Source organism: Akanthomyces muscarius, chromosome 1, assembly GCF_028009165.1.
Source record: "Akanthomyces muscarius strain Ve6 chromosome 1, whole genome shotgun sequence".
Classification (NCBI taxonomy): Eukaryota; Fungi; Ascomycota; class Sordariomycetes; order Hypocreales; family Cordycipitaceae; genus Akanthomyces; species Akanthomyces muscarius.
Window position 1 is genome coordinate 2,375,233 of NC_079241.1, and position 26,508 is coordinate 2,401,740.

The window sequence follows — 26,508 nt, forward strand, 5'->3', positions numbered from 1 at the left end:
ACTGGCTGTAAGATTTTGATCCATGGACTGTTATGCAGTGACCAGGTCCGAGTCAGGTGCTTTTATCTGTTCGGTTGGGAAAGGCACTTGACAGATGAGTCAAACAATTCGTAGAGAAATTTACGAGTCGCATTTGGCGACAGCGCCGTTGATTCCCCAGAATTGATCAGCATTGAATGTTGAGGCAGCTTTAACCTTCCAGAGATCATTGAAGGCGGAGAAGAGGATGATATCGCCGGGAGTGGTAGTGAAAGCCTTCTGAATAGAGTCCAAAGCCATTTTTTGGTTAGCAAGGCCTGGAACAGCAAGACCATTGGCAAGCCCCTTGGTTGGCCACCCGGTCTCGGTTATGACAATTCTCTTAGAGTTGGACAGAGCAGTCTTAACGCGAGCGATGGTGTTAATTAACCACCGTCCTGCATGAGAAGCAGTAGTAGTGCTGTCAAAGAACGGATGAGCATTCATGGCGCAGTAGTCGGAAGCATCACAGAGTTCGGGGTGAGCCTGAACCGCCATAAAAGTATCAACGGTCACAACCGGACCCTGGTAGCCCGCCGCACGGAGTATAGAGCGAGCGGATTTCACTGCAGCGACGATGTCGCGCGGAGATGCTTGACCACTGTTGACAAGTTCATTGCCAACACTGACGGTGTGAACCATATCCCAATCACCATTGACGCCAGCAATGATCTTATTGGCTTCGTCCTGCACAGCAGAGGGTTCCCAAATACCGAGAAAGAGCTTCATTCCCGTCTTCTTGGCAGCCTTGTACATCATTGGAACTTGGTCGCAATCTGTGCCGTAGACACGAATGACAGAGTACTTCCCAGCCATCTGCTCCACGTCATCATTGACATCCTCCTGGGTCTTGCATCCGTGATCGGCGCGGTATGGTGCATAGGAGACGCCAAAAAGCTCAGTCGAGTTCGCACTGGAAGATGGCAAATAGCTAGTGGATGCCGAATGAGTCGGCGCAGGCACTGTCACAGTCTGCGTGGAAAACGAGGTCATGGTCGTTGTGACTGTTGGTTCGCTGGATGAAATCATATTTCCAGCTGCATAGTCCGATGCCATACTCAGAGGAAGATGTAGAACCGTCTGAGTGGAGGTTGTGACCTCATTTTTCTCATCCCAGACAACGACCTCGGGAACATAGACAGCGGATTCGACTTTGGAGTCGAAAACAACGATTTTGCCATGAGAAATAACATCAGAAGATTCAAAACCGCCAGTAGCTAAATAAAATGTTAGACAGAACACAGCTAAGAGAACCGGCGGGGCGACATCTTACGAGCAGGGAAACAAGCGATCAGTGGCGCGGCTGCCAGTGCAGCGATCAGGGTTCGTCCGAAAGCCATGTTCTGATGACAAGTTTGCAAAGCGCGCAAATGAGGTATAAAGAAGGTAGAAATAAAAATAACACGCAGCTTAGGATAAAGAAGACAAAAAAGCCTATGCTAGGGTTGTCGGTTGTAGGTAAATAGAAGAGGATGGCGGAGGTGAGCACAGCATATTAGGGATAAGAGCAGTCATAACAACACATGGGCGTTGCTATGGGCAGAAATGAGTACATGGGTACATTTTAGACCTTCCAAAGGTAGCCAAAAGCGTCAACAAATAGCAAGTTCATGGAATGCGTCGCGCAATGCCACTTGAGACAACATATAGCAGGAGCGATGGTGCGCCTGGAATGTTGGCTCGGCGCGAGACACTGTTGGCGGCAACGCGCACTAGATGCCCACGGCACAGGGCAAAGAATACATGGAAGAATGGGAAAATAGTCCACAGCAGGGTGCACAGGCTGGCTGGCCGCCAATTGCGTGCCGTTTCCAGAGCAATGAATCACAGATGGGAGCACCGTCGTCAAGCGGCATCGGAACTTGGCATGGGCAGGAATGGTAAACCCTGTGACGAAAACTGCTCTTCAAAGAGATGCTTAAAATGCCCTGATCAAATGCACTTGCCATTTACAGATAATTGTCATTGTCAACTCACGACCTTGACGCAATATGGTCCTGGTGGTTGGTGAATGATGTGCATTTGCATTCGTGGCTGGATGTGTCGCACTCGGAGCCTTCGTTATCGTTCAGATTGGCAGATCATTCACTGCTGGGTATAAGAATATGTCCAATGTGTCTGGATCTACTCAGCGACGGCAGTTATACCAGCCCCTTCTTTGAGTCACAGGGACAGTAAGTGCACGGTACTACCGTGTTCCTCAAGCATGCCTTCCTACATGCCGTAGGCCAATGTTTCAACGCATTAATTACTATTAATTATATGTTCTATAATACCTACCACCCACAATGCCGTACTAAAAGTATGTTACACATCAATCAGACCACCATGATCGAAGCTGTTGTCGGTGCGTGTTTTACATGGCTTTGCCACTTGGCTTCCGGGTCATGACTTTGCTGATTGCATTTCGAATGGTAACACCAGCTTTCTCGGTGTCCTTTTTCGATAGTCCCGACGTAATGCAAACCTTGAGAGCGGGTTGGACGAACCAGTCACTCGTCTTCGCTGTCATAACATTTGCGTACATGCGTGTTTTGAGTCGACAAATCATCACACCATTAGCCAATGACTAAGAAATATTAGTATTTACACTTCTGACTTGCACGAGCGGGACATACCTCATCTGCGCAGTCCATCAAGAGTCGTTCTTGGTCTTCAATACTGAGATTGCGTGCCTTGATAACCTCGGGTTTGAATACCAAGAGCATAATAGGGTTATCCAGGTTGCTCGTGCATGTAACCCATTCGCTACGAGGATCCAATTGAAGCTTCATGACCTTGATGTTCTCGCGGCATTGGTTGACAATCTCTGGGTTTGACTGCAGAAGATGCACAGTTTCGCTGGCTGTCATCGCCAGCATGGCCGGTAGCGCTGCTGAATAAGTGTACGCAGAAGAGGTGATTCTTTGGTGCTCAACGACATCCTTTGCACCAGCACAGAAGCCACCGCCAGCACAGAGAGGGCCAGAGAGAGACCCGACAATCATGTCCACCTGTTGAGGGTCAACATTCTGCGCTTCCGTAAGGCCGCGCCCTGTACGGCCGAGGACTCCGAACGACCATGTCTCATCCAGTATAATTCTGAATTTGTATTTTTCCTTCAATTCGACAAGTTTAGGCAAATCGGTAGCATCGCCGGTCGTTTCGAATAAACCTTCCGTCACGATAAATCGACGGGTCAGTTTCTTGAGTTTGCTTTGTTCCTTGACAACAGTTTTCATAGCTCTTTCCAAGTCACCCATATCGCCGTGGTTGTACCATTTGATGTTGCTTCGCGAGGCCTGAAGGCCCTTCCGGATGGAGTAGTTGACGCCCTTGTCTGCAATGATGATATCTCCTCTCTTGCAGAATGTCGGGATGACACTAGAGACTGTGGAGAATGATTGAGCGTACACAATACAGCCCTCTGTGCCGAGATACTCCGCGATATCGGCCTCCGCTTTGACATGAACGTCCTGAGTGCCGTAGAACTGCGGCGGGCCACAAGGTCCAACGCCATAGGTACGTAGGGTTTGGATCGCCTTTTCCTTGATCTGTTCGTTCGAGTTGAAGTTATAGAAGTTGTATGACGCGAGATTCGTGACCGTTCGGCCGGTGGATAGTTTCACTTTCGGTCCAGTCGGACTGCATGTGATGATTAGGTTCCGAATCCAGGCAAGTATCACAGCACTTCTACTCGAGAAGTATCGACATACCCAACAATTGTAGGAAGCTTCTCATTCTCGATTTCTTCCAATGGCGTCGGCTCGGGAACTAACGACTCCGGAGTCCAATCATCGACCAGCTCTTCGATTTCCTTAATGATGTTAGCATAGCTCCTGTACAGATAGCATACCAGTGCCCATACCTCTTCCTTTAGTTTGACGAAGTTCTGCTTGTGCGTCGAGTAGGACGGCGACAACAGATATCGGATGAAGAATAGGACCAAAATAAGTTCGATAGCAGATCGAACAGGGTCGTTCTGGTAGCTCGATCGTATGTACCGAATCAAAACAGCAGAGCCCGGCACTCTCTGGAAAAGTGACGAGGCAACGTGTATCAATTCCTTTGCCTGTCTGTTCAGGCTATCAAACTCCATGATGGCTTAATGATAGACCTGGTCTTTGTTGTCATGTGCTGACTGGTAGAAGGTAGGTGACTGTCCGACACAGCCGGCGGCGTTTTCGTTAGCTTTCTCAGGCTGGTAGAGGCACTAAACACTGTCGGAAGTGGGCACTCAGGGGTACACCGCACAAGTCCGCGGCACAGTTTTCTACCTACCTACGCTTCGCTGGAGCTTGTGGGGCCAGTCACACTGCCAGTGCAACAGGCGCGCCGTGCTTGCCTTGCCAATATGACGAGGCGTGAGTCGTCTACCTGTCTTTCAGGCTTGGATCACCCGGGCACCTTGAGGCGTGCATCAGCAAAGCACTAGCAGATCAATCTGGAGGTGAAAAGTAGGCGTTAGGTAGGCATGAAGGCAGTCCGTGGCACGTAGGTGGCGTATCCAATCTGCATCACGCCCCGCCTCAAACCCAACTGTTACAAGTAGCTCTAATTTTTACGATGTCGGCAGAATGTACGAAACAGAACTTCTTTATTAACCCTATCCGAAACAAAATGATCAAATAATAACAACAAAACAAGGTAAACAGTCTAATAATCAGTACAACAATTTGTAGAGTTGCGAAACATATGCTTTTCGAACCATGCACATGGCTTGTAAGACTTAGAATAGACGCAACTTCGAAGAATCATCCGTCGATGTCGCAGATGCATCACCACCATTAGCCTTTGTGCCAGTTTCGGTCTTGCCTTCGGTGTTGTTGTTGTCCAAACCCCATGGCTGCAAGAGGCGCAGACCGGCAACGCCGTCGCCCTTGCCTATGGCATCGAAAATGGTATCGCCAAGCACCTTCTTGCCGATAACACCAGGAGCAACGGCAAGTGCCAGGAAAATGACAAGTAGAACAAAGTAAAGAATGGCAAAGCGAATCACACGTCTGCGGCGTAGCTTTGACTGCTTCATGGAGTAGATGGGCGGACGAATCTGACGACTACAACAAAACGTTAGCTTTGATTCAGCAATAATGAAACATGTGAACATACCTAGGCAGCAACCAGAAGAGCATCATGGAATGTATCTTGTCAATCTGAGGAATCAGAATCAATGGGGCCATCATGAATAAAATCCAATGCCCCAAGATGAAATCAGCAGAAAACATGCTGAGTTCTGTAATCTTGCATAGAAACTCTCGTGCTGGTTGTGATATAGAGTGCCAGCCCATTGAGTACCATTTTCCGTTCCAGAAAGCGATGTTGGACTGATCAGTTTTGAACTCTCGAGTCAACGCTAGAGACACAATAAGTTTAAAAACGAATCGCTGGATACACATCGCGGCAATGATGCCAGCAAGAGCTCTGGCGAAATTGAATCCTTCCAGAACATACATGACCTCGAAGAAGAGGATCATGAAGACGGCAGCCGCACCGTGGGCGATACCAGCGAGAACAGGGCCAAATTTCTTGCAGCACATGTTTAGAACTGGTCCCATACAACATGCCATTCCAAACATAGCTGCAAGAACACCGGCGTTGATGCCAATAGGCGCAAAAGCCACGACTGCCAATCGAATCAATGAGCCAGAGGCCTGAATCGTGAAGCCAGGTTTCGCGGTCGTATTCGTTTCGTTCTTTGTCACACCAGTTTGTGCATTGACGAACAGGTAGGCAACGGTTGTGGTAGCAGCAAGTAGCAGTGGTGTAAGGATTTCCGTCAAGAAAATGTTGGCGATAGCAGCCCGAGAAACGTCAGCAGACATCTTGGCTGAAGCATCGCCCATAACCTTGCGCTTGTAGCCTGTGATACGGGTGCGGGACAGTCGGCAAAACGTTATCCAGGAAGAAGCGTGCGAGCGCGAGTTGCCTCGAGACAGCCATCGAAGGAAGTCGCGGTAATCAATAAAGAAATCGGTCCAGGCAAACTGGTGGGGGTTGTACAGGAAGGGTGAGATAATGAGGCCAAGCAGCACGATCCAGAAGTAGGTTAGAGCGGGTTGCCATGCGGTGGAAGTGGCAAACAGAAGCATCATCAGGAGTCTGGCACCGAAGTAGATCGACTGTCCGGCAAATCGCGAATATAAAACGCCGAAAGGGATGCGAGCTGTTGCGAAGCCACGACCAGTACCAATATATCGTGCACCACCAAATGCCAGATCCTGTTGAACCGAGTTGGCGTAAATCTGGCAGACAAACACTTCGAAGAATGGGGACAGAGAGCAAAACTGCTTAATGAAACGTAAAGCTGCACGCCATACACCGCGCTCCGTCAGTTCTTGAACAATGAGCGGAACGAAAGAGATGAAGAAAACGAAGAAAATGGAGATAATGCAACGATAAATCCAGCCCATCAACTCATCCGTGTTAGAGCATTTGGTGGGATATAGCGCATCCGTAATCGGCTTCTGCGGGTTGTAGTCGCAGCGGATAGTTTCATGGCGAAGGGCGCCAATGGACATCAGCGTCAGCATGAATGACTGGACCGACAACATAATGAACATGTTGTTGACGTGGAACCCTGCGTGTGCATAGTAGAAGGACAGAAATCTGTCAAGAGGAAGCTGAGTACCGAGGTAGTAGTACTCTCGCGAGAGCCACTGTTCTCCCATGCCAGTGCCAATTTTGGTTGTGAAGTTGAGAATAGAACCAAATCCAAGATCACGACCCTTACCACACTGATAGTATTCACAGTGCTTGATCCGTCCACCACGAACAAGTGCATTCATGCCTGCGAAAATGTCTTCGTTCAAGTGCAGTCCCTTTTGAGCCTTCGATACTCCGCCACGTGTTGTCATAAAGATACCGTTCAGGAAGTCTGGATGGCCGTAGTGAAGTTTGCCACCTATCTGTGCCATGGTACGAGCAAACAGAGTACCGAAGGTCTGTTCCTTTCCGGCAGCGACGTCTCCAAGAATGCCAATGTTCTCTGAGAAGATATATTCACGAGCACCAAGGATAGCGACAGGGGTATGTACGTCGTTCTTCACTCCAGGGGTGTAAGGAGAATGGTTATCAGGCTTCATCTCCTCAAATTCAGCGAGAACACTGCGAATCTTCAGACATTCTTCCAAATAGTTGTCCTGGTTGGCGTCGATGAGCTGAATGTATTCACCACGGTAGAAGATGATGGCATGGTTTTGATTGTCGGATTTGCCATCACCCAGAATCGGGTTACCAGAGAGCTGAACGCGAAATTTCGGCCGCCGCATGCCATTCTCCATGATTTCCGAGTGCCCATCAATAAGCGCCGAGTACAGACGAGGCTCTTCACCTTCAGACAGGGGGGGCTCTTCATCCAGGTAGGCAATTTGGAGATCTGGGTAGGCGCGAAGTAGAAACTCAGCATTCTCCATTTCCTCCTTTTTGAATTTCGAGTAGCGTTGCATAGAAACAACAAGCTTGAACTTGCGGCGGGCCATTCTTTCCAGTTCTCGCTCTAGTTTTTCCGAATTTCCGCCGAACATCTGGACAACCTCGGGGTTTTCGACACGATAGAGCAGTTTGATGGCGCGGCTATAATTCATGAAGCCAGAAACCGTGCGGTACAGAGTTTGGAAACGCAAGGATGCCCAGATACGAGTGCGAAGGGTGTACTCCGGGGCAGAAGACTTGAATCCGATGCAGTAGAAAGGCAAATCGTCGATTTTGCTCTTCGCCGTGTCCTTTTCACTCTTCTCCGGTTCACCATTCATTTGGGCCGTTTCATCTGCCAAAATCTTTGTGTCCTTGACGAAGCATTCCCATTCATGTGGATGCAGCTGCTTCAGATATTCCAGAAGTGTTACACGGGAGTAAGGCTCATCCTCGCGAATGATTTCTCGCAAGGAGAGAAGAATCTTTTCGCTGTAGTGCGGGATCATGACAGTGAAAGTGGGCATATTATCAACCGGTACAGGTTCAGGGATCGGCGTAGAAAGGGACTGAGCAAAGAATGATATGCGGCGTTCAGCCTCGCTGTGGCTTGGGAAGAATTCCGTCTTGAAAGAGTGATCTTCTTGGGAGACGAAAAAGGTCGGCGCTCGAAGAGTCCGCTTGCCTTCCTGCTCAGAGGGTACTTGATGGTAGAGCAGTTTTTGCACGTGATCGATTGCAAGTAAATGCTCACGATACATTGAGATGATGATGGCGTTCCAGACTTGGGAAATCAGTACCTTAGGTTTGTATTTGATCTCCATGTCAGTCGTTGCAAGCACCTTCGAGTAGATACGCTTTGGTAGTCTCGAAAAGATGTTTCGCCAAGGTGTCCAGATCGAGGAACCGATGTAGAAAGATCGTGCGATGGAGAACACGGTATTCAAGATGACATAGAAAAGATAAGTGTCCAGGAAGAAGAAGATCAAATCGGTGAAAGTCATGAGTATGAGGACGATCGTAGGCTGATGTTTGCACAAAATATCGGCCGATGCTCCGAACATCTTGTCGCCCAAGCAGTCAATCTCCATAATCGAGAGGTATCGAATTGGATCACGGAATGAGAGAGTAAGATAGACGTAGGATTCGCCAAATTTAGCACCGAAGACGGTGAGCCACAATCCAAACGACATTGCCATATCGTTACCAGTTAGGCGAGGGTAGCTGGCTGTAAAGGTCTGGCTCGCCACATAACGTCGAGATTTCTTGGTCAAATAACTGCCAAACAGGCCGCCAAGAGGCATGACAGAGAAGAAGAGGAACGTGAAAATAGCAATGACGAAGTGTACGATGCCGAGAGCCTTATCGATAGGGGTATCCTTATTCCTCTTGTCCGGATCCGTTTCCTTGCCGTTTCCGTGAAACATGAAGACTTTGACACCGGGTCCGACGTTGAGAACGAGAATGACAATTAAGAACAACAGTCGCTTAGTGAGATGCTGTGCTCCGGCCCAACGGCGTGGAACATACACCCACTCGGCCAACGTCGCAAGGATTTGGATAAGTGACGCGATAGCTCCACCAAAACCAACAATGGAAAACTGCTTCGAGGCAGGTGGCTGATTGTCCTTCTGCTGCTCGTACTTGTAGGTAATAAGCGACGGAGCATTGTGTGAGGTGTAGAACCAGAACATCGTCAGATGGATAACCCAGATACGGTTGAAGTTGAGCAGCAAATGGAACCAAGAGCGGGATTCTTTGTAAGTTTTGAAAAAACATTTCTTCCAGTTGACCTCTTTCAACTTGAGGTAGCGTTCAGCGGGAGGTATGTCGACGAGTTTGCTTTTATCCTCGAGAACGAGACGTTCGATGCCTTCAGGGTACCAGAAAAGCTGGTTGCAATCATCGTAGCCGATGATGTGTTTGTGATCGCGTTCTCTGCGAACGTAAACGCCGTTGAGAATCTCGTATCCCTGGTCACGACAGTACTGATACAGTGGTGTGATGACATTGTTCAAGAAGGTGAACTCCTCGACTGGCTCCACAAGAGCTTGGCAGGCCGGCGAGTTCAGGTAGTCGTCCGCACACTTGAAGATGAAGCAGAGGCACTCGGGCATAAAGCGGACCTGGTTGGCTTCGCCCCAACAGAGCAGGTAAAGTGCGATCTGGCGAACGCGGTCAAACTGAGACATACGGTTCATGCGTGTCTTCCAGCGATACTCCGCGGCTTCAAGACTATCATCACCTTCGAGTTCTTGCAGAGTCTCCGCCTCGTTCCCAGATTCAGCCCCCTTCTTTTTGCTCTTCTTCGCCTTGCGCTTTCTGTTCTTGGTAGAGGCATTGGCAAAGCCAACAGCATCATCAAGGTCGAGATGCGCAGCAAAGTACCATTTGCGGTAGTTGGCATTATCACCTCCAATGTAGTCGGCATGAAGAGACAGAAGCGCCTGGTTAGGTGTCATACGAGAAGCTCTGGAGTCCAGAAGTGTCATGAGATGGTCATACATGTTGCGCATGCTGTCTCGTTGGAATCCGAACTTCGAGGTAAGATCGAGGAAAATGTCTTCAATCTCTTCCTTTGAAAGCGGAATCTGAGCGTCGGACGTCCAGGCGGGATATGGCTCCTTGGAGCGCTGGCTTGGCAAGCCATTGCCATATTCCATGCCGTAGTTGGGGGTTGAGGCACCAGAAGATCTGTTACCGCCGTAAGACATCTGCGAGGACGGCGGGCGGTATCCACGACCGCCTTCTCCGTATCCATTGTATTGCTCATCACCACGGCCGTAATAATCCATTTCGGCAGCGCGAGCCATGTCAGATCTCATGGTGAAATCGCTAAATGTCTCAGATTCTTCCTCAGACGGATGACGACCGCCTTGAGCGTATCCCTGACTATAGTCGCCATCATAGTAGCCCTGGTTGTTGTTGTAGTAGTCATCTTGATACTGGTCGTGTCCATCATAGTAGCCTCCGTCTTGGTGATACGGGTTGTTGGCATCGGCGTGATAGTATCCGCTAATACAATGTTAGAATGTGTTCGAGCTGCCGCGAATAATCTGATAAAAACTCACGATTCATCATAGTAGCCATCGCCTTGGGCACCATGCGCACCATGATCGCCGTGGGCACCATGATCGACATGAGCCCCTTGGTCGCCATGAGCACCATGGTCGTAGTACTGGTCATCTTGATAATAGCCATCACCATGTCCGGCCTGGCCGTAGCCTTGGTCGTACTGGTCGTGGTGACCACCTTGGTAACCAGACATATTGTTCGCTGCTGTAGACTGCCGGGCACCATATTAGTTTCGTGTGAAAAATGTCCTGCATGGTTTGACGTACGTACGGCTCTGTTACAGCATTTGTCGCAATTCGAGCGATGTATACAGCGGCGCGTCAAGAAGCAGCAATATTGTAGGATTTGAAGCGTTCACGGCCTTGGTCGACTGGGCCAGCTAGTTGCGATTGAGGAGCCACGGGCACCAGAATCGCACCGAAATTGTCGGGAAATCAATGCGCAGGAAGCGAACGTCGTAGACGGCAGGACCTGCCTGTTGACTGCAGCGAAACTGCAATTGATAAAACGAATGTCGAAAGGAAGAAACGAGAAAAGTCGTTTGCTGTACGCGATGCGTGTAGCAGAGTGATGGGTGAGACAGCTAAGGGAGGGAGTTGCCCATGCAGAGCAGAGGTGTTGTCTTGTCTCCTATCCTGCGCTGTAGTGATTAAGTTGAAGGATGAGGAACAACCAATCCGTCAAGAAATCTCTGGGAGGAAGGGGGGCTAGGGGGGAATGTGGCGGTGCTGTGATTCGTGTCCTGCGGGTGTCAAAAGCCCCTGTTACCTTGCCAAACCTGCGCCTAGCACGACACGGCCCAATAGGCCTGCTGCTACGTAAGTGAGTACCTACCTAGCTAGTGCGTACCATTACAGTCGCGTCCAACTACGGGCACTGTGGTGGCGGGTCGGAATAGCTACTAGCCCTGCCTGTTTTCCAGGGGAAAATGCTTGCCACGCCCCACTGGCTCCGGCTTATCCGTCGATGGCCCAGTTAAAAAAATGAATGGGAATGGCAAGAAAGTAAAATGTCGATGGCTGAGGATCGCCACACAATTGATGTTGTGTCTATTGGAGCAGGTACAACGCACTTCGAGCCTCACTGTTCACCATGTACCTACTAATAGAGGCGCGACGCAGGCCCTGCCTGTCGCGCGGTTCATACTGGCCCAGCATTCATGCTGCTATGTAGAAAAAAAAAATATACAAGCGCAGCAGTGCGCGGTAACCCAGGGGCCAGAACCGACCCAGGCTGGGTACGGACCTGATGCTATGTTGCTACATTATAGGTATTTTGTCATCACAAACCCGTGTTTTCTTTGCTTGCTCGTTCTTCAGGGGCACAATCCACTGGGGTGGCCTCCCACGCCTCCCTGCCTTGGACATCGTTTGAGTGTGCTGCAGGGGGCTGGCGAGCAAGCTGGAGCAGTGGCAACATCAAGTCTGATTGAGCGCTGTGATTGGCGAACACTGATCCAGCGGCGCGAGCCAGTGCTATAGATAGACTTTTAGTGGTTGGAAAATGCCTCCCACTGGCCACACAGTGCGCATCAGTGATGGAAAGGGGAGGGGCGCTCGACGCCACCCATGCGTGCTTGCGTGCCATGCATGCCTCCCAAGCTGGCAAAGCTGAGCAAGCTTTGAGCTGCGAGATTGCAGGTCTGCAGCACCATTGATTTACGCAGCACTAATAATCGAAGGCATGATGGTTCATTTCGGCTGAAAGAAGCCTGCGTTTCGAACAGGGGACTTGGTTTCGGCACAGTCTTACCAATAAATACTCACTCGCACTCTCGTTTGGCTCCCGCGAGATAGGCCTGGTGTGTCCTGTCTTGTCAGAGTTTTTCTTAGCCTGCTTTTTTTTTGTTCTTCTTTTTCGGCACGCTGGGGCTCTGCTGAGCAGCTAAGGAGCCAGCGATCGACCCTATCGCTAGTGGGGCTCTACCCCTTGGCCAAGTTTTTGCCTTTACCAGTACTCTCCCGTCGCTACTGGCAGGCAGGCACGGCAGGTAGGTGTACGGGGTACCTAGGTAGGTAGGTATTTACTTTGCCTACTTGCCTGAGTACCTATCTAGGTGCCTGGGCACGCCAGCACGTCGGCACATAGAGTTGGTGAAAATGGCGCAGTTTTAGACATGTTGGTACCAACCACTAACGGTCTCACTGTTGCCATGTACGGAGTACTTGCACTGGTATTACTACCCTATATCTGGCATCAGTCGTATAATATCATCCATAAGGTAGGACCAGATGGTGTGAGCGTCCATGCTGCTATCCTGTGCGAATGCCCTGCATTACTGCGACTCCGCTGCGTCGATTGATATTGTTTGCAAATGTACTAATGCCGCCTGAGCCTTTGGGACAATTCATACATGAGGCGGTCGCCTGTTCCAGCCACCAGGTATTTACACAGAGCCGCATCTACCGGCAGTGGTAAAGCCTCGAATTACAACAAACTGCGCATTTACCAGCATCATTGGCTACACTATTACCTACCTACACAGATTGCTGCCATCTGGCAATTGCAGCCTGCTCATCGCGGGTCACATCCCACGTGGTGAGAGATGCCACGTGACAGTAGTCAGACCCGGCGATGTCGCCATGGCAACCAACCTAAATAAACCAGCATGACAAGAAACAGAGATAACATCTCGTCCGCTAGTCCTCCGACCAGTAGACCTTAACGCCCCTATTATTACCACAAAGAAGCCCGCAGCAGTCTTTACAAGCCACGACAAACAGCATGTCACGACTAATAGACCAACTCGCCGCCCATGCCCAGCACAACGACGATCGGGAACTACTTGACCTCGCCGAGCTGGAACAAGATTCCCAGACGACACAACTAGAACCGAAGACTCCTATGCGCAGGAGAGAGCTTGTACCAAGATCTACTGCGCAGCCATCCACACGCAGGATTCGTCGCCTGGATGGCGAGAAGCTCGCTGCCGCCAATCCTCTGTTTCAGCCATGGACTGCAGATAGCTCTAAGAAGGTCTTGGACTTTTCTAGGAACATCTCCCCTCGCAAGGCTGAACCGAGGGCTAGAAACTGGCCTGAGTCGGCAATAGGGGAGCCTTTCTTGGCAAATAAGAGACAAACGCGACAAGGCGCCAACACCACACTCCTGAATTCTACGCTTCTCAGTGTCACACTTTCGGATCATGATTCATCTTCATCGTCGCTTTCAGAGGTAGACATGGGCGATGTCACTCTACCGGCGAGCCTTCAGCTTGCGAACCAACCCACCGAGTTTTCCCAGCGCATGGCCCGTTTGAGGCAAGATACATGTATCACCATACTGGAAGACAGTATTTGCCCCGGGGCAGTGGACTCCGAGAGCGAGGCACATATCGCAGAGGTTGAAACTGGTGCAGGCGCAAAGGCAATGGCCATTCCCGGTGCAATCCTGCCACTGTCACCCAAAGATTCCAATGTCCGCCGCCAAGCCGATCAGAAAATGTGCATACAACTTGCGCCCTCGAAAGGTCACACCCAGGAGAGCACCGAGAAGGAGAATATCAATGCAAATATGTCGGTCATCGATGAAGACAAACTAGCTGAGCAGCTAGTGGATGATCAGCTCTGGAGAAACGAATTTGGCTATGGCAGCGAGACTCCCGATATTGCTACGACGGTCTACCCAAAGCCCCTGCCATCTCCCTGGAAAGCACCCGGTATACCGCGAGGCCCTCATACACCGACGAAAGATGACTTCTGGAGGCAGAGTATGGTTGATTGCTGGAATGATGAGCACAGCCCCCGCAAAGCTGTCAAAGCAGCAATGCGGTCTCCAATCAAGCAACCCAGCTCAGCCAAGGCCAGCAAAGCATCATTCGAAGCTGTGAAAGCAAATATCGCCGTCAAATTCCTACAGGAACTAGACACAAAAATCACAGACGGGCAGATTGCACACTTATCCGAGTCGACGGGAGGGGTCAAGATTGAATGGTCGAAGACTCTCAACACAACGGCCGGACGCGCAAACTGGAAAAAGGAAACTGTTCGGACCACGCCATCAGATGGGTCTGACGCTACTGTCACGTACCATCACCATGCATCTATTGAGCTGGCAGAGAAGGTTATCGACGACGAGAGCAGGCTCATGAACGTGCTGGCCCATGAATTTTGCCATCTCGCCAACTTTATGATCAGTGCTATCACAAACAACCCCCATGGTAAAGAATTCAAGCATTGGGCAGAAAAATGTTCGCAAAAATTTGCCAGTCGGGGCGTCAAAGTCACAACGAAGCATAGCTACGAGATTGATTTCAAGTATGCGTGGCAGTGTGACGGTTGCTCCCACAGTTATCAGCGCCATTCGAAGAGCATCAACCCTGAGAAGCATCGGTGCAGCGGGTGCAAAGGCAGATTGGTGCAAATAAAACCTACCCCTAGGAATGGTGGAAAACCTAGCGAATACCAGCTCTTCATCAAGGAGGAGATGAAAGCGCTCAAGCAAGATTACCCTGATAGCCCTCAGAAAGCCATCATGCAAATGGCGGCGAAGAAGTGGGCGAACAGATCGAAGCCGACAGAGTCGAAAGGCACACGAGAAGAAGTCGAGGACATTGCCGCCCAGCTACTGGGCTTAAGCCTCGGGGAGTAGCGAACATACTGCACAAGGAGTGTTCAGCTTTATTATTGTATATACACATACTGTATCGTGGTGATCTGCAGATATCATTCGATTTCTGAACTGTAAATATTTAAATTTAGAACGTATCTGAATCACAACTTCGATGGCAAATACCATTCACTGTAGCCGTGTCTGCCAGGTAGACTTCGAAGTCGTAGCAGGTTGCTTCACGAGAAATCCTCATATTCTAGCATGATGCTCACGTTATGGCCTCTCCGGGATACACATTACTCGTCAACAACGAAAAGCCCCCAATCCTTGATCTTGAACGATTTCCAGATGCGCGCAGAGTATTCGACGGCATCACCTATGAGCTTGCCTTGCTTCCCTAGCTCCAGGTCCACGTCGTCCTCATTGTATTCACCCTTGATATGGGGAACGTTGATGGTGATGAGAATGTCTGTGTTGTATTTCTCCAGCCGTAGAAGTGTCATAATGATCGCGGTAAAGTCGGGAGCGGAGGACTTGTCTCTGGACTGGCTCGACTTCGGCGTCTGCGTCGCAATCAGGGTATACGCTGGATATTTAGACCTGAATCAGATGTCAGCCAGTGCTAACTGCAGAGAAGGAGGTCCCGTATGGTGACATGGCATGTATCTCACTCCAGACGACTGAACTCGGTCTCTGCTGTGTTCCAAATCTTGACACTATCAATGTCGGATCCGACCAGCTCCTCGAGGTGAGTCGTAATAGCACGACCGTCGATCTCGGGCCCTCTGCCCGACCCTCCTACGCGTTCGGTCATGTCGAAAATAATACTGGTAAATCCATCCTCGTCAATCCATACTTCCTGGTTATCTGGGACTTGTCGTAGCTTGCTGAACGAAGCCATGTTATCAACTAGCCTCGCCGTATCTCGAAAAGCAGTAGCATTACCTGACGTCGGCAAACTTCTCTGGGAGATCACACACCACAGCACCGCCGTAGAGCGGAGTGCTAAGGAAGCTTGGCATGTCTCTTGCTGTTGAGTTGCTGTGTGCCTTCTTCTCTCCAGCGAGGATCTTCAAGTGACACCGGAGGCTCAAAGGAGCGTGCACGGATTGTGTAGTATTTTTCTCTTGATGAAGAAATATTGGTGGCCTTCTACAGTTGTGCGCAGCCAAGGAGTGTCCAAATAAATGCAATGAGCCGTGCCGCAAGTGACGATGTTCAGTAGAAAGAGGCACAGCCACCAACCATCTCTGTATAGCAGCTGTAGTGGGGTGGTGTGGGGGACGGTTCTTCCACGAATACGTCACATTACAAACGCCTGGGAACCATAGTACGAACAACAGCTGTTCCTTCTGAAAGTCTTCGGCCTTAAAACTCGAGGACAGCATGATATTCTGGGCGGATGAGCATGCCCATAGCTTAGTATTTGTATCTGTCTGACTCTGCTGCGTCCTACATACCTAAGTACGCGTCGATGAGCGTCGCGGCCTAACTAGATGAGCAGCTGTACCAGTAGTCATGAAGGAAGGAATAGCTGCAACATCCGCATCTGGGTAAAAAAAGCCAAAAAAAAAAACAAATAGTGCCCATGTAAACCTTATGATCCTTAAACGAATTATTACACATCAGAATATCAATAGCGAAGAGCGGCAAAAAGGAATTCGAATCTGGGGTCTCCAGATGAGTAGTGCCAAAGATTGGGAGAATGGAGTTCACTGGGCCAATCCCACGGTCACATCTGGTAAAAGGCAAGAGGTGAGTTCGATGGAAGGTCCCACTCCAGATCGAAAAGCTCATTATTTATCTTTATATAGGCATACTCAATCCCCCTGCTCCGTCTCTCACGCGCTGCTGTCCATGAATGACCAGAAGCCACAAACCAATTGCACTGGCCTCTTTGCCTGCTTACTGTCTATCCATTTTACCTATTTGCTTTACATTGTCTAAACGCGGAACACAATTCCTTGCGACTTGTCGATACTCTGGAGGCGAATTGGCATGAGTAACTAACCTGTAGCTGGACTCCACAGTCAGCTCTCCGAGTTCCCGCCGCTGCTACCATTAACTATTGCCACCTCCGCAAGCTTGCTCCTCACCCATTTCATACAAACACACACCTTCCTCTTAGGCCAGACACCAGAGCTTTACAGATACAAAACAATCATCATGGCAGCCTGCCTTTTTTGTCGTATTGTCAAGGGTATAAATATCACATGTCGTTTGATGTAGACTACTGCTGATGCACGGTTCAGGTGAAATTCCCTGTATGAAGCTATTTGAGAGTGAGAAGACATTGGCTTTCCTCGACATCGGTCCTCTTAGCAAAGGACACGCCGTAAGATTTAGCACTATGAAATTGAGGAAAACGACTCACACGAGAAATACAGCTTGTCATTCCCAAATTTCACGGCGCCAAATTGGCAGATATTCCCGACGACCAGCTGACTGAAATCCTGGTATGCAGACCTCCAAGTAGCTCGCATGGTCGTTCAAAATCGCTAACAGCTGTTATAATAGCCGACACTGAAGAAGCTTGTATCCGCAACTGGTGCCACTGATTACAACATCTTGCAGAACAACGGAACCATTGCTCACCAGCAGGTTCATCACGTAAGCTTGCCCACATCTCTGTCACCTTCACTTCGACGCAACTGCTGACCCGTCTGCCAAGGTTCATTTTCATATGGTACATAGAATAGTGCGAAACTCCGTTTTACGCTGCACACTGACTTGAACCAGATTCCGAAACCGAATGAGACAGAGGGCCTTGGCATCAACTGGCCGGCTACTACCGGCGACATGGACAAGCTCAAAGCTCTTTGCGAAGACATCAAGTCTAAGATGTAACGTTGCTGGGCTACTGTTTGCACGAGACGTAATTTATACTATTTGAGCATGAAGAGGAGTCTGGCGAGTAGGGAGTACAGCGACATGTGTGGAGGGGTTGCTATTCAATTTATAAAAAGAAAAGAGATGTTGCTACATGAAAGGCCCTGTTGCTCTATCAGAATTCGTACTTGTATGATGCTGTGAAATTTTTGTACCATGTGTGCAACCTATCGTCATGATGGTTTTAATTCTCCGCAGCTGTTGTACCTGGGTAGAAGTTGATGACTCCATTAGTGCCAATGACACCCTGGCGGTCATAAAGTGATCTGGCGCGGATATAGGGATCCAGCTTCCAATAGTTGTCTTTCAGCTGAGTTGCGATGGAATCACGGGTTTTACGAGCTTCTTGACCGCTCTCTTTGTCGCTCTCGCGGAGCCAAGACTTGGTAGCCTCCTCGAATTCTTTCACGAGCGCAGATCTCTCCCCTAGGATCTTGTCTCTAGTGGCAGTGTCCTGCATGGCGGCATTCTCGTTTTCCGCAGGCTCAATATATTTGTATTCCCAGTCCTCGTCGCCACCAAGCTCCTTTGGGGTCTGACTTGGTGCGATGAACTCTTCCAGGCCACTTCTGCCGTTGGTGAAGTGGACCTTGGCTGCGACTACCGGATCCAACCAAGGCTTGATGACGCGCCAGATCCCTTGGTTTCACTAGTTAGCAAATTCTGCAATTCGACACGCACTCGAAGCCTCCTCACCTTGGAAGAGCCAAGGTGCATTCTGGATAAGCACTGCACCAAGGGACTCGGGGTAGTTCGCCTCGAAGCACTTGATCATGAACTTAACAGGGGCATAGTCCATATTAGACAAGGTGAAGCTAGTCATGTCGAAAATGATTGTCTGTATGAGTAATTAGCATTACATTTGCGATGTAAACAGAAGAACCACCTACTGCCGTCTCAACTGGTGGGTTCAGGAGCAGACGCGCAGTCTCGATAACATGGACTGTGTATTTCTCAATGCTCTCGGCACTCTGCTCGCCGCCGTGGTGCAGGCGAACACGAACAACGCAAACCGGTCGACCTTCCTTATCTGCACCGTGGAGAAAGCTCTTTCCCATGCGAAGTTGCGCGAGGAAGTCCGCACCGACCTGCTTCGCTCCGCCACTGCCATCCCGCTCATCATGTAAAGCGCCAGCCTCACCGTTTCTCATGATGTCATCATCCACCTTCATTTCATTCTTCCTCCAGTTTACAGCTGTAACAAACATGACAAGAGCTTGCTGGACGTCCCATTTGCGTGCGCGAAGGAAACGTAGTGCAAGAACGTCTGGATGATCGTGCTTCGTCATCTCCCAGATGGAATCTCGAATGGTTTCTGCCGATTGTTTGGCCAGAACCTCGCTGAATTGTTTATTTAGGCCAAACTTGTCCTCATCGACAGTGGATTTGCCAGAAGACTCCGCATTGTCATTTTTTCGGAACATGCTGAAGCCCCATCCTCCACTGCTCGGCTGAGGCTCTGATTCCGGCGCGGCAGCTTTCTTCACAGCATCTTGTGCAATACCAGTTCCACGTTCAGACCAGCCAGATACACCGGCAACAGCCTGCCAGAATTCCTGCAGCTTTCTCTCTTGCTCAGCGGAAAGATTACCGAAGTGACCAGGAGGGGCTTGAGTGGTTGCCATGGTGGAAAGCGAGAGGTCGGAAGCAATTTCTACAGGACCAGTTCTGCTCAGACAGATAGTCCAGTATATAGCCGCGGTCGAAGCAACAACGGCGAGAACAACGATCGAATGGGAGAAGCTGCTTTGAAGGGGAGCTGATTGCCGATGCTTTCGCCCGCGTTTGAATTGGCTCGGATACTTCGGATCGCTTGCTCTGGTCGCGTTATTGCGCAGAAGCCTGTCAACAAGCGTTTCCTGGTGGGCAAATGTGGCACTTTTACGAGTTGCCGAGAAGAATTGAAGCGTATGGGGGACTGGAAGTTGTTTTCCGTTATTGAATAGTCTGACCAAGCTCCTGTTCATAGGTGACAGAGGTGAGTGTGGAACTCGGGGTGAACTAAATTGGCCGGTTGTGCTGGGTCGGCTCAGGCAAGGGCGGGTATCCAGTAAGGTATGACTGTCAGGAGACACTTTGAGCGCGAAGCAACGGAATTAAGTGAAGCTAGTAGCAAATAGACGTGGACCGAGATGTTCTGGATAGGATTGAGCTCAGCTGAGGTCTAGAATGATGTGTTGTCGGTGATAGATTGGGATTCTGAACCGCATCGACCTCCCAACCAGAACCTACGAAAGCACCCCGCTGGACTGAACCGTGCCCCACAGCCCAAGTTGCTACAGCACTACGAGTACCAACATACCTACTTAGGTACCTTACCTAGGTACCTACAGCAGCGTGAGCAGGTACCTACCTACCTACCTCCAAGCAACGGACATATTTAAGCCTTTGAGACAGTATGGCGAACTTGGAAGCTCCCGAAACGCTTCTGCATCTGGGCAAACTACCAGCAAGGAGCCGATGTAAAAGAGAAGATCGCTCGGTTTGATGATGTGCATGCTCCGGCATCTTGTCGCTGGGCAAGGGTTGGACAGAGCTGCCACTGGGGTGGATTCTGCGGGGCACACTCTGTACCTAGCCGTGTCGCGATACTTAAGCACGGCTGGCTGTGGCGATGCACACACGCGTTTTACTTTAATATTCCGGCTGTTACATTGCTAAGATAGTCAGCCATTTACCTTGCTACGGAAACGCGGCTTCGATGCTTAATACTATTTCTCCTCCAAGACGCCTGAAAGAATTCTGCGCAAATTAAACTTTCTTGCGGGCACACCGATCTTGGCCGACGCGAGACAACATGACATTCGAAACAGATTCAAAGGCGAAGCGCTCTGGCTCACGCTCACGAACGCCAAGGCCTACGACACCGCTCCGTCCTTCGTCACGCTCATCATTTCGTGATTCAGCGTGGACGGCGGGTGACGGTGACGCGCCGTTCCCGCTTAACACATTTGAGCCAGCATTCGCGGAGCTTTCGGACGCCATGGCGGACCTGGAAGCGAATATGATGCATTTTCAACTCATGCATGAAAGTTTGGCACGCTTCAGCGAATCGTTTGCAAGTTTTTTATATGGGCTCAACATGAATGCGTTCTGCGTGGATTTCCCAGAGGTACTGTCAGGCTGTCGGAGTCGAATTCATTACATTGCTTTTGTCTAACTATTTTGTTTCGCAGGCACCGATTCTTGAGTCGTTCCGACGCAATAGACATCAAGACAATCAGTTGCCGGAGACACCCAAGGCAGAAACTGATCCGGAGATAACCTTTATGTCAGTTTTACCATCAGCAATCAGACAACGCAGTTGTCTGCCTGCTCAGCCGTCATGGCCCATCCTCGTTAACTTTGCAACAGGACTACTGAAGTCTCCTTCGTCGATAACCCTCCCGCATCAAATAAGACAAAGACACGAACTGTGCAGCAAGGACATCGCCAATCACGTTTACCAGCTGCACGAGGTAGCGCAGGTAGGGGACGAGCTACAGCTCGTGCTCGAGGTCGACCAAGTGGACTTGCACGAGCGAGAGGCCGGGGGTCGAGGTGACCGAGCTCGTCGCAAACATTCTCCAGAAAGCTAGAGGCCACAAAAATGCAACGCTCACGTCATTATGCAACCATCTTTACATCCTCGCCGACATTTGGATCGGTGGGCGGTTCTTCTATCACATTTCGTTGGGGAGGAATATATCTGCCTCCTGGGAGTCTTGCAGTTTCGGATTCTTCCCGTAATTGCTTCAAACTATGCCACGCGGCAGTCAGTATCGACTAGTATTGCTTGGGGCAGGATCGAGGACATACCGTCGCTTGTGGGGTTTTGCGCGGGTGTGTGCCAACAGGGCAGCTTTCGTATCAAACCATTTGGCGCACTCTATACAATAGTTTAGACCGAGGTCGGGGAGGTCTTCCGTTGGCTTGGCATCCTTAAACCGGCCGAGATGCTTTGCAGAGGCCAGGTCAGCTTTTATTTGATCGATGTCCCTAAGCAAGCTGTTAGCATTTGTCCATTTCATTTGGGAACAGTACACGTCTTGCCTTGTCTTTCTTCTCGTCTTTGTGACGGTCCTTTTACTTGCGACACCCATGGCGACTTGTAGAATACGTTGGAAATCGGTCACTCAGATCTAAGCCAAGTGGTAATTTCGACAGCGAGAATCAAGGCAGTCTGGCCTGGTCTCTGAGTCTCCCAAGATTTTTGGTGGGTATTCGCCTTATCGTGATCCATGCGGCCCTGTCACGTGGAGATTAGAAAGTGAGCGGCGGCGTCCTGGGCAGTTTTCTGTGGTGTCCAAGCTAATCAGCCGTTCCAGCCACGATACGGCTGTTGTGGTATATGCACCAACCAAATGCTCAGCATTACATACGAACGTCGTAGTCTACGAATGCGCATCGCCCACGTAATTGTGTCAGTAAGGCTAGCAGCCACGAGCTGTTCAAAGAAATATCACATTGAGTGTCATGTCCAGTCCTATAGACAGTCAAGGAAAAGGCTTTCTTGTTGGGTCGCAGAAAGACCTGATTAGGTACCCTGTCTGTGTCCGAGGCTATTCGCTTTTGTAAGGTTCCTCTTGAGAGTGCCAAGTAGTCGGTTGACTTCTGAAATATCGTGCCCCATTAAAGAGGCTCGATGATGACTGTCCCTTACGAAGATTGTCAGCATATTATTAGCTCTGCTGGATAGGATCTGATGTGCCCTTGTGATGGGGCTGTTACACTGTATCTCCTATCGTAAGTCCTTAAAAGCGTCGGGGACCGAGAGACGAATTCCGACCAGCGTTACGGAACGTAACGGTGACCGACACAAGCCCGGTCCAACCGAGGTCAAGCTTGGTCTCCAGACCCGGAAAAGTTTTGCAGGGTGCACAGTCTCTTTCATTTTACAGTGGGCTCGCAGGGGCTCATGCGCTAAATCAATGCTGAATGGCTCATCAATCCGGCGGATGTTAAAATTCCAGGCTCTTTTTGAAGCGCACCTACCTAGGTAGGTAGCGTGCATGTGGCTTAGTTTGCCCACTCGTTACATCCGGGCCACATAGCCATTTGGCGCGGCCATTTTCATGTGCTGCAATTCGATTACCGACCGACCTCGCGTGCCGGACTTTCGATAGCGAAACCTCGATAGCTTCTCTGCCCATCGACGCGTAATTCGAGGTGATTCAGAAGTACATTTAATATTGAGCAGAATGCTTCGGTAGCAGAAATTCGCGTGACGGAAGAATAATTTTCGGCATGTTATGCCAAACGTATTTTGCCTCCCACCCGTTTGGGCGTAGACTCGGCGCAGTGGAAACGCAAAGCCCCCGGCTTAGTCCACATGGCCCATGACGAAAGCGACGTGAGTATTATTTTCGCATGTGTTGTGACTGGCTGGCTTTCATCAAAAGCCTCACAGTGTCCCCACACAGGAGCCTGGAGCTGTGCAACCAGATGGTGGATCCACCGGGGCCACCAGGCCACGGCTCGGCAACCATCAAACCATCCTGTGAACCACCTCCTCTCCGCCATCGTCTTTTCCTCCCCTTCGCTTCATTTATAGCTGCCCTCCCCCACAAGCTTGCGGAATTGACTCTCCTCCTCGAGTGAAAGGCCTCGCTCGTGTGACGTGTACAGAAACTCTCCTCTCTCTATCAATTGGCCCAGCATGCTTGCCTCTAGACAGGTTCTGGGCAATGTTGCCCGGAGCCGCGCCTTTGCCGGCACCGCCACGGGCATCCGCCGCCTCGCCACGGTCTCCGACTCTCCTCTGGACAGAAAGGTATGTGAAATATGTCGAGCTATCACCTGCAATGATGCATTGCAGTCTTCTGCATGCACTTGACGCTAACGAGAGTGTCGACAAAGGTCCGCCAGAACAACTGGGAGGAGAACAACTTTATCAACTACAAGAAGATGTCCGAGAATCTCGCCATTGTTCGCGCCCGTCTCAACCGGCCGCTGAACTACGCCGAGAAGATTCTCTACTCTCATTTGGACGACCCACACGGCCAGGAGATTGAGCGCGGCAAATCGTACCTCAAGCTCCGACCCGACCGTGTTGCTTGCCAAGACGCCACCGCCCAGATGGCCATTCTGCAGTTCATGTCAGCCGGCATGGACGCCGTCGCCAACCCTACCACTGTTCACTGCGATCATTTGATTGAAGCTCAAGTCGGCGGCGCAAAGGATTTGGCCCGCGCCATCAACATTAACAAGGAGGTTTACGACTTTCTTTCCAGCGCCTGTGCGAAGTACAACATCGGTTTCTGGAAGCCAGGTTCCGGTATCATTCACCAGATTATTCTGGAGAACTATGCCTTCCCTGGTGGTCTTCTCATTGGTACCGACTCTCACACCCCCAATGGTGGTGGTCTCGGTATGGCAGCTATTGGTGTCGGTGGTGCTGATGCCGTCGACGTCATGGCCAACTTGCCCTGGGAGCTGAAAGCTCCCAAGGTTATTGGTGTCAAGCTTACCGGCCAGCTCTCTGGCTGGACGGCCCCCAAGGATATCATCCTCAAGGTCGCCGACATTCTCACCGTCAAGGGTGGAACCGGCGCTATCGTCGAATATTTTGGTACTTGACTACATCATAACTCTTCTTGACTTTCAACTAATCCAATACCATCTAGGTCCTGGTTTGAATGACATCTCCTGCACAGGCCTTGCTACAGTCGCAAATATGTACAAAAAATGGAACCCCCACCTCACGTTTCTTTTGCTAACATTTCTCCAGGGGTGCTGAGATTGGCGCAACGACCACAGTTTTCCCATTCGGCGATCGGATGTACGACTACCTCGCTGCCACCAAGCGCAAGGATATCGGCGATTTTGCTCGCACTTACGCTAAAGAGCTTCGTGCGGATGAGGGTGCTGAATATGACCAGCTGATTGAGCTCAACCTCTCTGAACTCGAACCCCATATCAACGGCCCCTTCACTCCTGATCTGGGAACCCCCATCTCCAAGTTTAGCCAAGCTGTCAAGGAGAATGGATGGCCTGAGGAGCTCAAGGTTGGCCTCATCGGCTCCTGCACCAACTCCTCTTACGAGGACATGTCTCGTGCTGCGTCCATTGCTCGTGACGCTCTTGACCACGGTATCAAGGCCAAGGCTGCCTTTACCGTCACGCCTGGATCCGAGCAGATCCGCGCTACCATTGCCCGTGACGGTCAGCTTCAGACTTTTGAGGAGTTTGGCGGTATTGTTCTTGCCAACGCTTGTGGTCCCTGCATTGGTCAGTGGGACCGCAACGACGTGAAGAAGGGTGAGGCCAACTCGATTCTCTCCTCTTACAACCGTAACTTCACTGGTCGCAACGATGGCAACCCCGCTACTCACTCCTTTGTCACCTCGCCTGATCTGGTTGTCGCCCTCACCATTGCTGGCTCCCTCCACTTCAACCCCCTGACCGACAAGCTCAAGGACAAGGATGGTAAAGAGTTTATGCTGAAGCCTCCTACCGGCGGCAATGGTCTTCCTACGAATGGCTACGACCCTGGCCAGGACACTTACCAGGCTCCCCCCAAGGACCGCTCTGCTGTCCAAGTTCAGGTTGCCCCTACCTCGGACCGTCTCCAAGTTCTTGAGCCTTTCCAACCCTGGGACGGCAAGGATGTTAAGGACATTCCCATTCTCATCAAGGCTCAGGGCAAAACCACCACTGATCACATCTCCATGGCTGGCCCCTGGCTCAAGTACCGTGGGCATCTTGACAACATTTCGAACAACATGTTGATCGGTGCCATCAACGAGGCCAATGGTGAAGCCAACAAGATTCACAACTTTACCACTGGTGACTGGGATGCTGTGCCTGCCGTTGCCCGCGATTACAAGAAGAAGGGCATCAAGTGGGTTGTCGTCGGTGACTGGAACTACGGAGAGGGTAGCTCCCGTGAGCACGCTGCCCTTGAGCCCCGTCACCTTGGTGGCTTGGCCATCATTACTCGAAGCTTTGCCCGTATTCACGAGACCAATTTGAAGAAGCAGGGCATGCTTCCGCTTACCTTTGCCGACCCCGCTGACTACGACAAGATTAAGCCTGACGACAAGGTAAGCCCATTCCCACACCATTTTTGGACCGTCCGCTAACAATCTAATAGGTCGACATCCTCGCTACCCAGCTTGCTGTCGGCAAGCCCATCACTATGGTCGTTCACCCGAAGGACGGCAACTCTTTCGAGGTTCCTCTGCAGCACACCTTCAACGAGGCTCAGATTGAGTGGTTCAAGAATGGTAGCGCTCTCAATACGATGGCGGCGAAAAAATAAGTTATACTTAGGCGCTTCTACTTTGACACGAATTGTTTTTTCGTCGGAACAAGGGAGGAGTTGATGTACTCTCGGTGCAGTTTGCGGAAAAGATAATATGCCGCTTCGTTTAGTTTTTTTTCTTTTTTTTGCTGTCTGGAAGGACCTGTCATATTTTACCTGTAATAAAATAAGAAATTCTTCAAGTATCGCGTTAAATGTGATTTTTATTGGTGCCATCTCATTCGCAGTCTTTCTACTGCTAAAAGCCGCACATGTATGCGTCTGCATGCCTATACTACTCGTGGGCTGCTCGACCTTCACCGTGGGATGTTTATTTGAGCCATGTTATTTGAGCAATGTTT

At 50.3% G+C, this 26,508-nt stretch overlaps 10 protein-coding genes across 11 annotated transcripts; 4 read left to right on the forward strand and 6 right to left on the reverse strand.

The window, feature by feature from the left end:
* Nucleotides 1-120: 120 nt before the first annotated feature.
* On the reverse strand, nucleotides 121-1,358 carry LMH87_005761 (uncharacterized protein; the record flags this gene model as incomplete). Its single annotated transcript, XM_056203538.1, has 2 exons — nucleotides 121-1,235; nucleotides 1,292-1,358. The coding sequence occupies 2 exons, from the start codon at nucleotides 1,356-1,358 to the stop codon at nucleotides 121-123; spliced, it is 1,182 nt and encodes a 393-aa protein (XP_056058989.1).
* Nucleotides 1,359-2,374: 1,016 nt separating this feature from the next.
* Nucleotides 2,375-4,096, reverse strand: LMH87_005762 (uncharacterized protein; the record flags this gene model as incomplete). The annotated part of the gene is made up of 4 exons (XM_056203539.1): nucleotides 2,375-2,587; nucleotides 2,637-3,642; nucleotides 3,714-3,814; nucleotides 3,866-4,096. 4 exons carry the CDS (start codon nucleotides 4,094-4,096, stop codon nucleotides 2,375-2,377), a joined length of 1,551 nt encoding a protein of 516 aa, XP_056058990.1.
* Nucleotides 4,097-4,726: 630 nt separating this feature from the next.
* On the reverse strand, nucleotides 4,727-11,639 carry LMH87_005763 (uncharacterized protein; the record flags this gene model as incomplete). Of its 2 annotated transcripts, none has more annotated exons than XM_056203544.1 (5): nucleotides 4,727-5,054; nucleotides 5,107-10,422; nucleotides 10,479-10,693; nucleotides 10,749-10,756; nucleotides 11,585-11,639. In XM_056203544.1, 5 exons carry the CDS (start codon nucleotides 11,637-11,639, stop codon nucleotides 4,727-4,729), a joined length of 5,922 nt encoding a protein of 1,973 aa, XP_056058992.1. The 2 variants fall into 2 exon arrangements, with proteins under 2 accessions (XP_056058992.1, XP_056058991.1); XM_056203543.1 differs by having other exon boundaries at nucleotides 10,753-10,756; nucleotides 11,581-11,639.
* A 1,567-nt stretch (nucleotides 11,640-13,206) lies between these two features.
* On the forward strand, nucleotides 13,207-15,072 carry LMH87_005764 (uncharacterized protein; the record flags this gene model as incomplete). The annotated part of the gene is made up of 1 exon (XM_056203545.1): nucleotides 13,207-15,072. One exon carries the CDS (start codon nucleotides 13,207-13,209, stop codon nucleotides 15,070-15,072), a length of 1,866 nt encoding a protein of 621 aa, XP_056058993.1.
* A 74-nt stretch (nucleotides 15,073-15,146) lies between these two features.
* Nucleotides 15,147-16,055, reverse strand: LMH87_005765 (uncharacterized protein; the record flags this gene model as incomplete). Its single annotated transcript, XM_056203546.1, has 5 exons — nucleotides 15,147-15,162; nucleotides 15,217-15,267; nucleotides 15,334-15,633; nucleotides 15,705-15,920; nucleotides 15,979-16,055. The coding sequence occupies 5 exons, from the start codon at nucleotides 16,053-16,055 to the stop codon at nucleotides 15,147-15,149; spliced, it is 660 nt and encodes a 219-aa protein (XP_056058994.1).
* Nucleotides 16,056-17,199: 1,144 nt separating this feature from the next.
* Nucleotides 17,200-17,880, forward strand: LMH87_005766 (uncharacterized protein; the record flags this gene model as incomplete). Its single annotated transcript, XM_056203547.1, has 6 exons — nucleotides 17,200-17,233; nucleotides 17,286-17,368; nucleotides 17,421-17,489; nucleotides 17,551-17,643; nucleotides 17,705-17,719; nucleotides 17,773-17,880. The coding sequence occupies 6 exons, from the start codon at nucleotides 17,200-17,202 to the stop codon at nucleotides 17,878-17,880; spliced, it is 402 nt and encodes a 133-aa protein (XP_056058995.1).
* Nucleotides 17,881-18,106: 226 nt separating this feature from the next.
* On the reverse strand, nucleotides 18,107-19,889 carry LMH87_005767 (uncharacterized protein; the record flags this gene model as incomplete). Its single annotated transcript, XM_056203548.1, has 3 exons — nucleotides 18,107-18,561; nucleotides 18,619-18,760; nucleotides 18,813-19,889. The coding sequence occupies 3 exons, from the start codon at nucleotides 19,887-19,889 to the stop codon at nucleotides 18,107-18,109; spliced, it is 1,674 nt and encodes a 557-aa protein (XP_056058996.1).
* An 830-nt stretch (nucleotides 19,890-20,719) lies between these two features.
* LMH87_005768 (uncharacterized protein) lies at nucleotides 20,720-21,500 on the forward strand (the record flags this gene model as incomplete). Its single annotated transcript, XM_056203549.1, has 4 exons — nucleotides 20,720-21,034; nucleotides 21,099-21,193; nucleotides 21,277-21,389; nucleotides 21,493-21,500. The coding sequence occupies 4 exons, from the start codon at nucleotides 20,720-20,722 to the stop codon at nucleotides 21,498-21,500; spliced, it is 531 nt and encodes a 176-aa protein (XP_056058997.1).
* A 28-nt stretch (nucleotides 21,501-21,528) lies between these two features.
* LMH87_005769 (uncharacterized protein) lies at nucleotides 21,529-22,004 on the reverse strand (the record flags this gene model as incomplete). Its single annotated transcript, XM_056203550.1, has 3 exons — nucleotides 21,529-21,661; nucleotides 21,721-21,900; nucleotides 21,955-22,004. The coding sequence occupies 3 exons, from the start codon at nucleotides 22,002-22,004 to the stop codon at nucleotides 21,529-21,531; spliced, it is 363 nt and encodes a 120-aa protein (XP_056058998.1).
* A 1,556-nt stretch (nucleotides 22,005-23,560) lies between these two features.
* LMH87_005770 (uncharacterized protein) lies at nucleotides 23,561-26,164 on the forward strand (the record flags this gene model as incomplete). Its single annotated transcript, XM_056203551.1, has 5 exons — nucleotides 23,561-23,674; nucleotides 23,761-24,472; nucleotides 24,528-24,579; nucleotides 24,632-25,946; nucleotides 25,997-26,164. 5 exons carry the CDS (start codon nucleotides 23,561-23,563, stop codon nucleotides 26,162-26,164), a joined length of 2,361 nt encoding a protein of 786 aa, XP_056058999.1.
* Between the last annotated feature and the right edge of the window lie 344 nt (nucleotides 26,165-26,508).